General features: G+C 38.7%; 1 protein-coding gene across 4 annotated transcripts in view; it reads right to left on the reverse strand.

Moving 5' to 3' along the window:
- Nucleotides 1-254: 254 nt before the first annotated feature.
- fnbp1l (formin binding protein 1-like) overlaps nt 255-17,062 on the reverse strand; it is a 32,241-nt gene continuing 15,433 nt past the window's right edge. Inside the window, exons 2-18 of one of the 4 annotated variants that reach the window (XM_058073131.2) lie at nt 16,693-16,808; nt 15,885-15,935; nt 14,720-14,867; nt 13,896-13,958; nt 12,571-12,675; nt 12,108-12,236; nt 11,319-11,465; nt 10,938-11,159; nt 9,911-10,081; nt 8,988-9,002; nt 8,586-8,695; nt 8,271-8,403; nt 7,627-7,718; nt 7,074-7,249; nt 6,184-6,221; nt 5,518-5,638; nt 255-3,367 (exon numbers count right to left, since the gene is read on the reverse strand). In XM_058073131.2, the coding sequence (XP_057929114.1) occupies nt 3,360-3,367; nt 5,518-5,638; nt 6,184-6,221; nt 7,074-7,249; nt 7,627-7,718; nt 8,271-8,403; nt 8,586-8,695; nt 8,988-9,002; nt 9,911-10,081; nt 10,938-11,159; nt 11,319-11,465; nt 12,108-12,236; nt 12,571-12,675; nt 13,896-13,958; nt 14,720-14,867; nt 15,885-15,935; nt 16,693-16,808 (1,845 nt within the window). In that variant the 3' untranslated portion in view covers nt 255-3,359. Of the gene's footprint in view, nt 3,368-4,717; nt 5,639-6,183; nt 6,222-7,073; nt 7,250-7,626; nt 7,719-8,270; nt 8,404-8,585; nt 8,696-8,987; nt 9,003-9,910; nt 10,082-10,937; nt 11,160-11,318; nt 11,466-12,107; nt 12,237-12,570; nt 12,676-13,895; nt 13,959-14,719; nt 14,868-15,884; nt 15,936-16,692; nt 16,809-17,062 lie in introns of those variants that run through there. The other 3 variants (XM_058073130.2, XM_058073132.2, XM_058073134.2) reach the window with 3 other exon arrangements.

Genomic DNA, 17,062 nt, shown 5'->3' on the forward strand with positions numbered 1-17,062 from the left:
AAATGACAGCTGACTGATGATCTTCAATCACCTTTATGTCCCAAACGGTGAGCTTCTGTTAGCTTGCGATCCTCTTGTTGCATTTCCACACGCTTTGTGGTGAAGTTTTGTATATCAATAACTAATATTTTCCTCCAGTACATTAAGCTTCTGGTACATTTGTCATTTTGTCAATGCTGCACGACTAAGCTGTCCAAACTAAGTATTTAGTATAAATGATTGTAGCTTGCTACCTCTGGCATCCAGCAAAAACATTTTCATTGTTCATTGCTCACTTTATTTCATCAGTATTTTAGTAGATGGAAAAAAAAGGCATTTAGTCCACAAACTGTGACAACATTCAACGTGTAAAAAAGGGTGCATAAGTGTATATGGGAGAGAAAGTACTGCCATTGGTTATTACAACAAATACAAGATGGTATAAAACACACACGAGAACCTGCAAAGACATGTTGCACTCTACCTACATGTTTGTTTTTATTTATGTTATGTTTTACTGGGAGTTGACCTTTTGTTTTTCAATAACAGTTTAAGAGAACATATGTACACGTGACGTATACGTTTACATGTAAAGTCTGCAGGATAAACTGGATCGGAACAGATTTCAAATAAGAGAATGCCAGAACACCATTTGTGTTTTTACTGCAGATTATAGCAGTAATTCACATCACATTATATTCAGTTTGAGTCAAAGCCTCACAGTATATACTTTTTATAAATACCGTGTGGGTTAAATATTAGAAAGGATCAGCATGAAATGCATGTATTCGCGAAGAGAAGGGGAAGTTTCAGCTTTATGTTATAATTGTAAAAAACTAAAGCAAACAAAAAAACAACTCCGACCCTGAGTGGATTATTAATTCCATCTCACATTCTTTATTCAACTTCCTTAACCTGGCTGTGCTGCATCACTGATGTTAATCTGTTCAATCGGTTCATCTTTGGAGTATTTCTACTTGTGCATCAAAACTCACACTTGGAAGACCAGTTATTTCACCACTGAAAAGCAAGTTCATTTTCCGTTTTTCATAAAATGGCCAAAATACTAAGTAGCAATATACGTACAAATCCATAGAAAACTTGATCTGTGTAAAAGGCATTATCAGAAACCATAGAAACAGGTCATGCTGTACCATTATAATAAAAAGTGGGCAATAACAAAGATACCAATATTAATGTGTATTTACTTTCTCAGTGGTCTCATTTTTTAAATATTCTCTTGCGCTTAATTGGCAAAAATATAGCATTAAAAGGTAGTGGATCTATAGGTTAGTGGGCTGAGGGGTGTTTAAGTAGCCTCTACAGCATCATTATGCACATTTCACAGTTTCATCATAATAAACAAAAAGATTTAAGGCGTGGTCACATCTTGTTTCAATTACCTTGGGAGACATTGGTTTGTTTGAGTCAGAGTAAAGATCAACAGGTGTAGTGTAAATGCTTTAGCTGACTGAACACACACTCACACACACGGTTCCAAAACACCAGAGGAATTGCTTCAAACAATACAGAAAACCATGCATGCAAAATATTGTGACAGTTATTATAAAAAGGCGTATGAAATAATCTAGAGCAGAGGTGTCCACAGTTCTTCCACCGAGGGCCACATATTGGAAATTGAAAAGGATGCAAGGGCTCTCATAATCTTTATTCCCATATTTTGACTTTTTCCACAACCTAATTTTACAAAAATTAAATAGTGTTATTTTTCCTCATAATATTACGGCATTATTCTTCTAAAATAACGACTTTCTTGTTAGAGTACAAGTTTTTTCTGGTAAAATTACAATGATACAGGCTGGAAAATGCCCCGGGGTATACTTTGGACACCCCTGACCGAGGGAGATATAAAATCACCAGAGGTTTTAGTGGTGGGGCCACACCAGAGAAAACACACCCCTTCATTTCATCATTCTTTCATTTGAGCAGAAACGCTGTAGTACTTCAGGGCAAAGTGCATTGGCTTCATTCAAACCTTGTTGTCTCCTGAAGAGTGTCAAACAAACACGGCTAAACAATCACCACGGAAACACATTCAACATATTAAAAAAGGTGTGAATATATACAAATCATTCAATGATTAAAAAATAATATCACGCACGTACCAGGGGAACTTGTGCACACGTCTGGTTGTTTAAAACTAAACTGCTGTTCAGGTACACCTCAGTGGTACATGTGTGACTGTGTCATCACATTCAGAAATATCATTGATTAAATGAGGGTGGGGGGCAAGTGGCTATGAAGATGTTGCAGCCGACGAGTGCTGATGGGAGATGGAATCAGTCAGACACACTGAAATATCTGGAAGAACAGCAGCTTTTAGGGCAGAGTCTGCTGGGGAAAAACACGGGAGATCTTCTTTCTTGCTGTTTGGTAAAGAAAGTCTGCCGTCTGCTGGTGAGAGGGTGGTATTGCCACAACAGAGAGGAGGAGAGAAAAAGATAGAGAGGGGGGGTAGATAGTCCTGCTATCTGTGGAAAAGCTGTGATTTCACCTAAATGATGGGAGATGGTACACAAAACTCATGCTGGAAAAACACAATCGTAGCACGCAAATGTCGGCTGGAGCATCAGATAAGATATGAGAGACATTTATGGTGTGTTAAAGGCATGCGGCTTAAAAGTGGATGACACACAGGAGGCAGGCGTGAGGAGCAGAGTGGCTCAGGCAGGCAGGCATCACCAATGGAACACAGATGGCCATAAAAGTGATGAGTTCAATGGCACGGCGCTGATATTGTTAGTGGCAGCAAATGTCCTAGTCTTTACTAAACTCGGAATAGATTATCTCCTCATTTCTGGAATTGCACTAGAAAACAAGATTTATATTAATTCTAGAAAAATAACAGAGTCTTGTGTAAAAATGCATTGTTGAATTCTCCCCCAATGCTGAGTGAGGAGCGATTTAACTACCCTGCAACTACTACCCTGCATACTCTAGGCCTGAGAATCACTGGACTTTTGCATACAACTGAACTATAGAATACATAAAAAAATCTTCCTGCTTGCTTTATTAGTTTATAGCTTAAAACCTTCCTTTAATGGCCAATCGAAGGATACTATGCAAAGTCAGTAGCCATAAATCAGCTATTTTAGAAGTACTGTGGACCTCTCCAGTGTGTACACCTTAGGAAACTATTGTCAACTACTTCAATCTACCAGCCTTTCCTTTTCTTTAGAAAGAAATGCTGCAGTCGTTATGGAAGTGTGAGCATGCAGACATGCAAACTTTTACTCTTCTCTTTCCCTCTCTACCTCTCTCCTTTTCGTCTCTCTCGTGCTCACCCCCACCACCAAAATTCAGCAATCAGCGAGAGCCCTCCACCAGCCAAATCAAATGGCCTGGCCACCCTGCAGCCCTCAGGAACCTGCACAGTCATATAAAAGAGAGATTATTACGGTAAGTTAACACAACGCAGTCATACAAAGACACAATCACATTCGCATGAGGTTGCGTCGGAATCTGAACCAAATCAGAAGGAACAAACACAATCATGAAAAAAAAGAGAATCTTGTCTTAGTACAGCAAGCATTCATTCACATTACACTTAACTGCCGACTGTACTAGATCCAATGTATAACAGATTTATAGCTACATACGAATAAGGCCTGAATCGCATTTGAAAAAAAAAAATCCTAATTGTCCTGTTCACGCTGACATAAATATGGGATACGGGGACATCGACAGTGTGAATTGACAGCGTGAATGTATCCTTACATTATTTCTGATAAGAAAACAATCCAGTTAGACTAGCTTTTGGTGACCTTCTGTATACATTATCCCGTCATTATTTTATTTTGCTCATCATCCACAATCTTTAAATGAGACATGAACATATGTGTCTCTCTTTTGTGTGAGTTCTAAAGATATATAAACAGATAAAAAGAGCCAGCTCTTTAATACACGTAATGGGACACACCTATAGTATACAGTATTAAAACATCTCTAAAAACCTCCAACTGTATTTTATAGTTTTAGATCCACGCTATGACCATGTAGTGACAGGCACATGCATGTTAACATGTAATACTTACAGTAGTTTTGCTTTTAAGCATTAACAAAACCTCCTTCCTGTACTCATTGATTTCACATCGCAACATAGAAACGAACGCTAGACCTAGCGTTGACAAAAATAGCAGCAGCTGAAATATGTATCTAATTTTTTGGTAGTGGCCTGAGGCATTGAGAGTGCCGACGTGTTGCAGGCCATTGTGTGGTGAAGCTAGTCACTAACCAGTGTAGTGTAGCAAGATGTTAATATTGCAGTACTAAAAATAATAACAATGTTGCTGTAGCTTGGTTACACATTACATTACATGTAAATGGCCCATTGTTCGCAATTTTTTTTTCCCAGAAGGTGGTTTCCCATTAAGTGCATTCTTAGCAAAGTTTTTTTTAATCTGTTTTTATATCTTTATAACACACAGAAAAGAGAAAGACATGTCAAGGGTCTGCTCCAGAGCCGCATGTGGCCCTTTTATCCTTATTATTCTTAAGTCACTATGTCATCCGATCTGACACTGTTATGAGCCTTTCAAAGTTCTGCATCAAAGTTGAGCTAGTGCCATGCAGTTCTCCACCAGAAAGGCTGGAACTAATGGATGTAGTAACCCATTTATTACAAATGATGATCCAAAATCTTATGGAAGGCAACTAATTACTGGGTGGCTTGTTACTTGAGCAGAAAGACACAAAAGGAACGTGACAATACATTTTGTGGTCAAATAGGTTTTGTGGCTCCTAGTGGGTTTTAAATTTGTTGAAATGGTTGCCGACCCCTGACATATGTATATGTGTTCATGTCTTACATAAGGATTGTGGATGATGGGCAAAAGTGCATTTTTTTCTTTTAAAAAGTTGAATTAAATATTTGTGGGATTACTTTATGCGGTGCTATACAAAAATATAACACTTACAAATGTTAATCCGAGCTCTAGACTCTCTTTAAATGAATTGTTAAACTTAAACTTAAATCGTGTACTAAAATGCCATGGATCTCACACACACACACATCAGAAAGACACTTCACATTATGTGAACAAGTGAATTCGTACAGCTTATAATCAAACATTTGCAGTTAAAAAACAAAATCAAGAAAGTCATTGAAAACTAAAAAAAGAAGATTGTTTCTAATATATTATATAAAAAATTCTTTAACACTGTGATCAGTATGAGGCAATGTACAGTGTCTCAGGCACATAAAGAAATGCCTTAAAAACAAGATGCACATCACTCAGAAACACTCACCACAGTAGCATCAGTTCCATAGACATGACAGGGGGGGGGGGGGGGTGAGTGTGTACAGAGTTAGCGCAACAAACAGAAGAAAGGATGAGCGATGGCGAGAAAAACAAAATAGTGAAATACATGACTGTGTCCATACGGATGTTCAGACACTTTCTGTCTTTCTTCTTTTTCATCTTATCTTGAGGAACAAAGTGCAGGCTTGGTGAGAATGAAAAGGAGATGGTACATAGGACATAGGCTAAATGGAGTTTCAGATATAGGTGACAGCACCTTTGCAGTTCTTCTCCATGGTGATTTCTACATAGGTGGTGGGGACGTAACCTTCCTCTCCACTCTGCTTCCTGGCCCTCGTCCAGCCATCACCTTTATCCTCCTCAATGATATACAAGACCTGCAGGCAAAGAGAAACCCAATTGATGCCATGACAATGAAATTAACAGCTGGTGAAAACTTCCAGTCACTTCTTGCTTAAATTGTTGGTTCTGTATTAAAACCCCACTCGTTTAAAAAAAAAAATTATGTCTCCAAAAAACCGCCTTATACGTGAAAACCAGCAGGTGGCGCAAAAGTCAATCTTGCTCACACCAGCAATCTGAAGAGCTGCAGCATAGATACAGTACTAGTACTGCATATCCTTTAGGGAAAAAAAAACATATCTCAAAGGCTAGGAAAGGCAGCAATCAATGGGTGATAATGTCAATTTGAAGATAATCAACGAAACAACTGTCAAGCAGCTATATCATATAACTATATCTATATCATTATTCAAGTATCAATTATTTTGATTACATGGAAAACATGATTACAGGTATACAAAATGTCAAACTAACATCACATTTTTTGTCAATATCGGCATCCCCACTTTTGTGTGAATTGTATTGGTACTACGGTAATGGTAACAAATAATGTACCATAGTATGGAAAGCCAAAACTCACCTCATCTTCTGCCATGACTAACGTTCCCTCATTCTGACCTACAAGAAAAAGAAAAATAAACATGTCACAGAGATATTTTGTCAGTGTCAGTGATAGAAAACTGCTGTTTATTTACATCATGTACCTTCATGAGCATATAAAGTGTTATGTTATGGTACATCAGTAATTGATCATGCAAGTGCCCCAAAACTCACACATAAATGTTATCATTATAGTGTCAGATTTGATGGACTTTACTGAACGTATATAGTCATGGAAAAATTCAGTTAATTTTTTTTCCTTGTCCTATCAACAGTCCAGCATGTACCCCTGCAAAGACAGCAATCATTATTATGATGATGATTATTATTATTAATTTTTATTATATGCACTTTGTGTAGTGTCTACCTCAGTGTGTTTGCCTAGACCAGTGGTTCTCACATATTTTCTGACAAAAATAGTTTTGAGCCCCCCTGACTTGAAATACTATTGAGAACCTGATACTATTTATTTATCTGTACTGCACAGACTGAACTCGAAACTGAAACCAGGAAAATCCAACAAAATGGAGAGCAGTCAAGCATACAAGCGTGCTGATTACAACAAATTCATACATGTTGACAGGTCTGCACTAATATTGAAAGTCCTTCCTGCTTTTCACAGCCCCCCTGACAGTTCACCACATCCTCCCCAGGGGCCCCGCCCTACTATTTGAGAAGCGCTGGCCTAGACCCGCCCCGTATGTTTATTTTAAAAACGTAATCCACAGTGACATAAATGAATACATCAAGCAGTCTGATGATGCATGCTCAGAAAAATCTACACATGCTCCTCCCAGGGTCCCATGGATTCGAAATTCCACATTTTTTTCCATAGTTTCTCCAGACTCTGTATACAGTATAGATGCTTACCATCAAAACTGTACAAAGCTTTGCAGTGTCCAATAACAGGAAGTGGATCATCATCATCAAATTCATCATCAAACTCGTGGGCGTCAGCACTGGGATGTCCGGGCTGAGGGGGACTGGAGTGGAAGTGAGGTGTGTGATGCTCCTGACTGGTATCTTCTGTATAACTGCCTTCAGGACTGTTGAGAAACACATAAAAAATATAATGTTTTCATTTGCTTTGTGATTGAATATTGGCATCGGAAAATCATACGTACATGTTGTTGATAGAATTTAGCATGTTAGCATGAGTCATTTCTAAACAATTTCTATATTGATGAATCTATTTCAGTTCCATACAGTTATATAATAATGCTGCAAGTTAAATTACATACAAATATGTATATACCTACATTACTGTGTGTTTTTAGTCTCTAATTAGCCCCTGATTAGTATCTAATTTTGTTATTTAGGAGAGGACAAGTCTCTATATTTGTAGGTTATGACAACACACTTGCATCGAAAGAATACAGAAGGACAGGTTGTGATGTTTCACAAAGTTTGTAAAGGTGTTTACCTCTCTCTGCCTTGAGGAGTATGATGATGATTGTCAGCACTGTGCCTCCTCTCTCTGGAGCTCTGCTTCCCCTCCACCTCAGATAACCAAGTCTGTCAACAGAGAAAGTGTCTCTTTTAGTCAACAAATTTATATTTTCACTGACAGGCACAATCAGCATTATCACATGCAACACCTTTCCCATTTGACCTGGGAAAGGTGCTATTAACACATCCTAGGTAGGGTTCCTTTTTTTCGTATAGCTGTATAGCCAGCAGCAGGGGTGCAGCCAGGAATTATGGGTCCCATGAAAAACAAATCACATTGCCTACCTTCTTTATTTAATTAATTACAAATTTGTATTAGTAATACCTATGGGGACCTTAGGATTGTCCTGATATTTCCCTTTTATAAAGCACCCCTGGCCAATAGCACTCATCATGAATAACTTGAAAATGTTATGATTAATTAATCTATGTGATCAGCATCGACTGATTTCAGACCTGGCTGATCAGTATCAGAATTGGCAGGGTAAGACCCTGATCAGAGTATTCATAATCCAAGGTACCGTTCATTGAGCTCGGAAATGTAAATAAGACTTCCAGGTAAGAAAGTAAGGATGAAAAATAAAATATCCTTGAAACAAGCCCTCGCCCCCCATTTACCTCATGTTTGTGGATTTCTGAACGGAGCTTTTCCATGTTGCATATAGTCTCTGATATCTTGGGCTGCAGGCTGCTAGGGTCGCCCATCTGAGGAGTTTTCTCATACACGTCCTTCATTTTGTTCAGGGCATCTCTAGGAAAGGCAAAATCATATCAACGTCATGGATACATGATAATGGACGGACACTGTACACATTTAAAGAAATAACGCAGCCAACTCCCCCTGTTGATGAAAGTGGTACATGTCAAACCTCATGAAAACCTTTGCATGATTGTGTGTGTAAGTGACTAAGGAATAATGGGTAAGTATGCAACCTCTGATCCATTTCTTTCTGCAGCTCCTTATTGAGTTCATCAATTCTCTGCTGCAACCTCTTTCTCCTCTGCTCGGGGGGTAAGTGGCTGAAGTCCTCCACTGATGGGGCCTGGTGGGAAGATATGAAATTACAATAGCCTATCGAGGATTATGTAAATCCAAATACGCACTGGTCTGTAGTGGACAATAGACAACACAACATCATTTATGCCAAACTTAATTACCCCCACATGATTAGTAAAGTGCATTTTTGCCGGTTCAACAGTTTCTAATGCGTTAACTGGGACATAGGGTATATTCTACAAGAGGTTAATTTGTTTGGACACAATCAGGATTTCTAGAGGGTGAAGACACTGATATGGCAATATCGTGTCTCTACTATCGTCTAAACACACACTTACCATCTTGACAGACCACTGGGCCATAACAGATTACCAAATCCAGCAAACGCAAGCAGACAACATAGGATTTTGGTTAGTTGTGAGGTTGCCAAATCGATTATAAATAGATTATAAATCAAAACTCAGCAACCAGCCAGCTCAGTCAGATGTATGACTCTAATAGTTCATGTAATGATAAATGGAGAGGAAAAACTACATGTACTTTTCCATTTCAGTTTAAAATGTACTGTATTTTAGGTGTCTTGATGTTTGTAGTAATGTTTGTTTGACCATTATCATTTACTTATGCAGGGCATTTTTGCAATGTATTCCAAAATGCTCTGCAAGTGTGCTGAACTTTTTCACATGAGTTATAAGAGTCACTGCTGTGTGAAACATTTCCACAAACAGAATTGTCAACTGAGAGCCGCTTAACACATATGACAAGAGGAAAAGCCAGAGCAAGCTTTGTCTTTTGTGCTCTTTAGTTAAGTGTGGAACAAAGCTCTGTCACTGAAACCAGGCCACACAAACACACCCGACTGCAAACTTTGCAACACCAACAACATCACAGCACATCTAATGTTATGAAGACATCAGCACTGCAACCAGAAACCCCTCAAAATCATCAGCAATGATCAGCCTTTCTTTTTGGTGTGAGTGTGGCAGAATCTGTCTCAGTCATCATTGGAGAGAAGAGAAACCAAATAACAGGGGAAAGGATAAGCGGAGAAGACAGACTACAGCAGGGTGTTTGCAAGTGTCATTAAGTCAAAATACCATTTTGAAAACAAAGCTGACTGGTGAAGATGTATCTTGGAAGCAATTTCTTTTTCTTTATGATTGAAAAGCTTTGTCATGACCTGCAGACATCCTGTAGTAAAACAAAATCTAAAATGTACCACTAAGAAACGTCAATACCACAATAATACTTCCTGGCTCACCCCTCTTCTCAGACCCTTCAAGTTCTGGGGGATTCTGGGTACTGTTGTCTTTATCTCAGACAGATAGTGGTTCACTCGGTCAGAGCTGAACCGGTTTGGAGGAAAACGTTGGGAAGATCGTGGGCGGGAAGAGGAGGAAGGTGGTGGGGGTGGAGGAGAGGAAGTAGGGGACTGGTGGGGTGTAGGAAGAAAGGATACAGCAATAAGTCAAGATGACACATTCCCTGGACATTTTCAACTGTCGCATGTCAAGTTTTTGAGAATATGTGCAGTTATAACTTTTTTTAGACTTTTCATCAACTGTGAGCATTAAAATGAATTAGAACAAATCTAGTCATCTTATATCGCCACGCTGTTAATGTAGCACCGATGCAAGAACAATTTGTCCCAGCAATGTTCTCCTTTACATGGTCACAAATGTGATCATAAAACATTGCACACTGGCTTTTGTATCAAAAATGTGTTCTGTGATTACAAGACTGTGATTGTAATAAAGTATGCATTGCTTGAGGACACTGAAAAAGCACTAAAAGCTTTTTGGTCTGTCACAAACCGATACATCTACTTCAAATCTTAATATAATTTTAACGCTACAAAAATGATGGAAATATTTCACATCAAAGGCAAATACCTGAAATCATGAATTTTGTCAATCAAATGAATTCTTATTCACTGCAGACTTGCTATCCACTGCAGATGACTTGCATATACACCAACAGCAGAGGGATAATAATTAACCAACACTGTCTTTATGGGGAAGGGCAAAGTCCACGAGTTCAGCAAAGATTTAAGACAAACACTGGACAGGTGACAAAAACCTTTCAAGTTGTGAGTTAAAGTCAAATGAGGACAAATAAATTAAAATAATGAAATCCAACTTGAGAAATTGATGAAGGAATGAAAGTGCTCTGCCAAAAGTTAATTAATTGGCGTAATTGATGTTTTGTATGTATGTCAGCATCAACCCGATTACATGAATATAAGAAAAGGTTAAAAACCAAAAAGAGCTCGAGACAATTGCAAGTACCTTTGGTTTCTTTCCAAAGAGCCAGAGTTTGTTCTTAGCCTTGCTCATTGTGTGTTTTGGGTCTGGTCGTGGTCCCGGAGCCCCATCTCTGTCTCCTTTGGGTGCATTGCTGATGGTCCCATCTGACCCCGTTCTACTTAGATTCTGACTGAAGTCTTCGAAAGGAAAGTCGCCTGGAGGGTCAAAGCCGGACTTAAATGACTCCACAACAATTGTTGAATCCTGGAGGAATGACAGAAACATAAGACAAACATGTAACTATATGTAACTGTAAAAGCAGAAGAGTCGTTATTTTCCTTTTTACATCCAGCCAGTAGATTTGGGGAGATTGTACTTTCTCTTTATTCATTTCACTGCTCTACTGAGTAAAATCATACACACCTTTCTTTCATCAACAGCCTTTGCTGCTGAAACCATTCCTTCCAAGCATTTTGAAATAATAGGAATAACCCTTCGTTCTGCTTCTGCAAAGCTTCGGTACGTCTCCCCGAGCTTCACTGTCCGACGCTGATCCATATCCTGCAGATTCTGAAAGACAATCAAAGGCACCCTGACAATAATGTTCTGGGTAGTCAAGCCTTTGGGCTATGATGATAACGTGTTCACATATGCCGCACTTCCACTACAAGTACCGGCTCAGTTACTTTGTGTTTTCTACTTTAAAATTACGATGCTGTAATGAATGTATGATCTGCAACACGCGGCTCTGGTTTTTACTACTCGACATCCGTGTTGTGTGTAAACAAATGTGAGCATGTGTGTTTATTTCTGGCATTTCTGCACATGTATGCCAAAAATGTTCATGTTCCATTGACAACATCTCTTCTCCCAATGAGCAACCAGCAGTTTTACGTCACTTATATGATATCGGCTCGGCACACCTGCATCCCTTGACCGCGTAGCAGATCAAGAACCCCGAACTACCTGGTATTGTTAATGGAAGTCAGGTTTATGGTCTGAAAAGTGGTTGCCCTGTCAAGAATTCTAAAATACCTACAATGGGGAACTTTCTAAATGGCTAAGTGTAATTAAGGTTGTACTTCATTTCACACTAAATGGCAACACTTATAACACAGAAAAGTTCATGAATTAAAAAGACCAACAATTAAACCATGTATAATGACTTAGTGATTACAATTCTAAAAAACCATGTGAACACCCTACATTTACCTTAAAGATGTGTGGTATGGCGTTGTTGAAATGTTTCCACTGCTCTGCATTGAAGTTCTGTAGCTGGGCAGCGTATTCGTTTTTACTCTCATCCGCCATGTGAGTCCGCAGGTAGAACTGGGCTTTGGCCTGAACAGTCAAAGTCACATACTGCAAATCTCAACAACCAAATGAGTATTGAATATCGTTTTATTAAGATAAATCACTTAGCTTCTAAAGTGGCCTAGTAGAGAGTGCTCTATTGATGTTTGACCAATTACAGTATAAGGATATCAAATTATAGTTCTACATTGCCTAATGGTGTACTGAAAGAATGATGTACAAGTAGGTAGTGGCTGTAATTAGCCATCATTTTCATTGACCACCAGGATCTGACGTATTTACTGTCAAGTCAATATATATGTACAAATTCATAATGGAAAAAGACACACAAATAGTTCTCTCGTAAGTTGTAGACTGTTACCTTCTCAACTTCTGATTTTGTGGCATTGATGTCATTGTCTAACCGCTCATAGGTCACCTGGGATTTCTCTGCTTCCTTACATTCTCTCTCAAACTTCTTTTTACTCTGTCAGTCAAAAAAAAACAACAGGAAGACAATTTTTATATGCCAGGAGACATGGACAGTGTCTTAATCGGCAATATATTGCCCTCTCTATATTTCCTGTCTTTTTCAAAGCGTTCCGACAAAAAAGTAAACAAGGCACAGAAAAAGAAAATGTGATAAATCAGACAGATAGTTTACTTCCTGGCAGGCCATCTGGGTTACATTAGTAGTGAAGGAAGCACAGTGAATAACTGAGACATTACAGTCAGGTCATTAGGTGGTCACTATGAAAGCCAGACCACACACTAGAAGTCATCACCAGTGGGGCTAAGATAAGTTACTGAAATATCTAACAAGTTACAATTACGATTTATTTTCCTCACAATAATACAGTATTTACAATACCACAGTATTTTCTTTCATATATCATCTTTCATGCTGGATGCCACATGCCAGTCGCTGATAACACACGCCAGTCATGGCATGTCCAAAATGACAGTGGGAAAAAAGTTATCCTCCCATTCAGTGTGGAAGTGGTATGTTTTTTGCTTCTTAATTTGTCCTTCTTCCCGATTTCGTCAGGAACACTTTCTTAAGCTTATAATAAAATGATCTGGAGCCTACCTCGTCACCAAAACGTATAGTAATAGGAGTATATAGGTGACTCATGTTTACGGGGCACTAATGATGATAATTACCGTATTTAAGAAGTCATAAACAGGTTTTCTATATTTTAATAAAAAAAAAACTCCATTTATAAATACTGAATTGTACTTTGCATAAATTCATTTATTGCGGTTGGGTCTGGAACCAATTAATCGCGATACATGAAGGGCGACTTTACCGTAATAACTAACTATGACCCGAGAAAAGAAGAAAGCCAGTAAGACAGTTGACAAGGGCCAAATGTAGCACATGAGCCTTGCTTAGAGGGTGTTGGGAGAGCATTTGCCAAAGCTGTATTTCATCCATTTTTAAGAGCATTTTCTCCAATTTCAGCAAACCCACAATGTCATAAACCACATTTCTGCCATTCAATAACAGATGTGCAATCTGAAATTGTGTTTGTTTGTGGTCAATGGCTGTCAAAATTTATACAGATTACAGAATAAAGATATTCATTTCAGACATTGGCAATAAAACAGGGGAAACGCATAATCATATGCCCTATAGTTACCTTATAAGCGCTACAACAACAACAAAAAAATATCCCCCCTCCCTGCCCCCTTCTCCTTACTTACATTGTCCATCTGTTTCCAGCAATGATCCAAATACTGCTGGGCCTTCCTGCCCTCCTGCAGATGCTGTTCATTAACACAAATACACACACACAAACCAACATTTATACAGAAACCAAATAAATACAGACACATCGATAAGAAAACATTGATATTCAAAAGAAGAACAAATGGAGGAAGAAAGTGCTAAAGCCACAATGTTCCAATGAATGATGTACTGGATCGATACACTTCCACAACTGAATGTTGCTCACAAATAAAAGTAATCTTGTATTTCTAGTTGTAATAGTGAGTGTTCTAGAAAATGTTGACGTCTTAAGCTAATTATTGATTTATAATTGTTCCCATCACAAGAATGCAGGAACACACAACTGTGGAAGAAAAACAGTGCAGCAAGAAATGAATTATCTTAATTATAGGGATTCACTTACTCAGGAATATCTATGCATATTACTCCACCAGCTGACAACTCTATAAAAAACACTTCTGTGTATAATTTTGCATCCCAAACCTACGTTTGGAAAGTGGCTTAAGTATTCCACTGAGAGAAGGCAATGTTCTTCCAAAGAATGTGAAAAGTTTACAGCAGAAACACATCATGGAAGGAAAGAAGGGCAGATGTTTGACATCATGTTCAACATATGTATCCTCTTGTGTAAGACCAAACAGTGAGGCAACACATAGAGCAAGGGACACATGGAGAAACATCAACGTAGCAATCAACAGCTTCCCTAATATATGGAGACTTATTCTAGGGTAAGCATCACTTAAGCTAAACATGTAGCTTTTGTTGTGATAGTGGGGCATGAGCTTGTTGGTGCACTCACATGTTTCCTTTCGGCTTTGAGGTCCTGACTGTACTTCATCAGTGCTCCGTACACCTTATGGCCCATCTCCTCTGCTACCACCTCCCTCTGACCAGCATAGTCGTTGAGTTCATTCAGTATGCCGTAAAATGACAGACATGATGTAAACCTGCAAAACACACACATTTAACGCTTTCATTTTTTTGTTTTGACATTCACTGTCCACCTCCTGTTGTTAATCCACTTGATTAGTCTGTAAACATACAGAAACTTCCAGGAATCCTAAGGTGAATGTGACATTTACACATTTAAAATGTTGCTTAAAACGCTGAAGTTTTTATAATGGCTGTAATTATTTTATTCTATGGGGAAACATTGTAGACTGTTCATATCTTCGTAAGGGCCCATTTGTCCCTCGTTTATCGCAATTAATTGGTTCCTGACCCGACCACAATAAAGTGAATTCCGGTGAAGTAGACTATATTAATACATGTAATACTTTTATAGTGAGAGCATAGAAACCTGTTTATGACTTTCTAAATTAAATTTTTACCATCATTAGAGCTCTGTAGACATGAAATACCACCCCTGTAGCCACCCTTAGACTGCTATTATTCTTAGATTACACCACAATGTGGTACACTAACACGCAGGATGGGGTCACTGCAAGGACATAAAAGACGGCTACCACTCATAGCATATAGCAAGGTACAGACCTAACCAGTTAGCCTCTAATTTGTTTGTTCTGAACTTATTTGTTCCAAATGGACTGGGGAAGAAGGACAAAGAAAGAAACCAAAAACATACCACTTCCACATGGAATGGGAGGAGACCTTTTTTCCCCCCACTCTACCATGTCGGATATGCTATGATTGACTCCATGCAATGAGCAATGTTTGAACCGTGATGTGGCAAGAGCATAGTGCATATACTTTAGTCACTACATAGTGACTAAAGTATATGCAGTCTTCATTTCCACAATATTGTTAAACTGTAATAAAACAATGAAATGTCGGAACCCCACAGAGTTTCTCGTATGAAATCATTCAAGCAAATAATTTCAATGATTGAGTTCCTGAATGAATGAATGAATGAATGAATGAATGAGTTCCCACTCTGAAGTCAATCTTAAGTTCAGGCAATACTTTTGCAAAAGCATAACATAAAAACACTTGAGCAGACTCACCTTGGTTCATCATCTTTGGAGCGTTTTGGACAGTATTTCTTTACTAAGTTCCTGATGAAAGAGAAAGGATATTGTTATTTTTAGATCACAATTAAGATCGCTATTGGTGGTTTTAGTAGTGCCATAAAAAAGGTTGGATGAGCAAAATCACAATGTGCTCTATGTTGGCTTTAAAGTCACTTCCCCAAGTTAATACTTTACAATTTGCTAAAACTGCAGTTCATTGTTCATCTTGGCACAGCAGAACTTAATTAGGCTAAATGTTGACACTTGTTGACACTGCAGGCATCAGATCTTGCAGCACTTGTCTGCATCTTTCCAAGTGCTCAAATCAAGATTTATTGGATCCGCTCAACATATGATCTGTACCGATCCCGATTTTCCATTGCTGCTCGTGGACAAGCTCAGAAAAGTAGGGGACTCCTGCCACACAGCCAGGATTTCTGATTATTTGAGTGGAGGACCACAGTTTGTACATCCTGAGGGGTGTGTGTCAGAAATGTTGGCATGTAGCATGGACAGTTGAGTAGAAGGAAGAATGAAATACAAGCTGCAGTCCATACGAGACAACAACAACCACCTCCTCCATCATACCATGGCAGGGCAGATTAGCAGCCGAAGTGGGAGGCTCATTTCTCTGTGTGTCCGGACAGAGTGGCGGCCTTCCAATGCAACACTTTATGATAATGCAACATAACTTGCTGCATTTTTAACTTGATACAAAGACAGAAATACGATATGTCTCCTATAGCAGCCGTGTGAAGCACTACTGTGTCACACAAGCATGCATGTTGTCAGTGTTTCTTACCGTAATTGCTTGGCATAATTTTGCTCGATGTCCAATCTTTCTTTGACGAACTTTGCATAACGCTCCAGGAAGTCGATTCCCCACTGAGTGTGTTTGTCTAGATTTTCGAACTGGTCCTGGTAAGACACAAGTGGACAGGGACATGGTAAGAAAAAGGCAAATTGAAACGTAATGTAACATGTACTGTAAGTGCCAATATTTTACATTGATTTTCAATCACCCATTTTACACCTCCTCATTGGTTGGTTTTATCAGATGTAAAGATGAGAAAATGCTAATGCTGTTCCTCAACTGTAAGATACAATAATTTTCAGATGACTGAACATTAATGCATGTGCGCGCACACACGCGCACCCCAAGTTGAACCATT

Source organism: Doryrhamphus excisus, linkage group LG4 (genome assembly GCF_037039965.1).
Source record: "Doryrhamphus excisus strain RoL-2023G ecotype Guam linkage group LG4, RoL_Dexc_Guam_v1.1, whole genome shotgun sequence".
NCBI lineage: Eukaryota > Metazoa > Chordata > Actinopteri > Syngnathiformes > Syngnathidae > Doryrhamphus > Doryrhamphus excisus.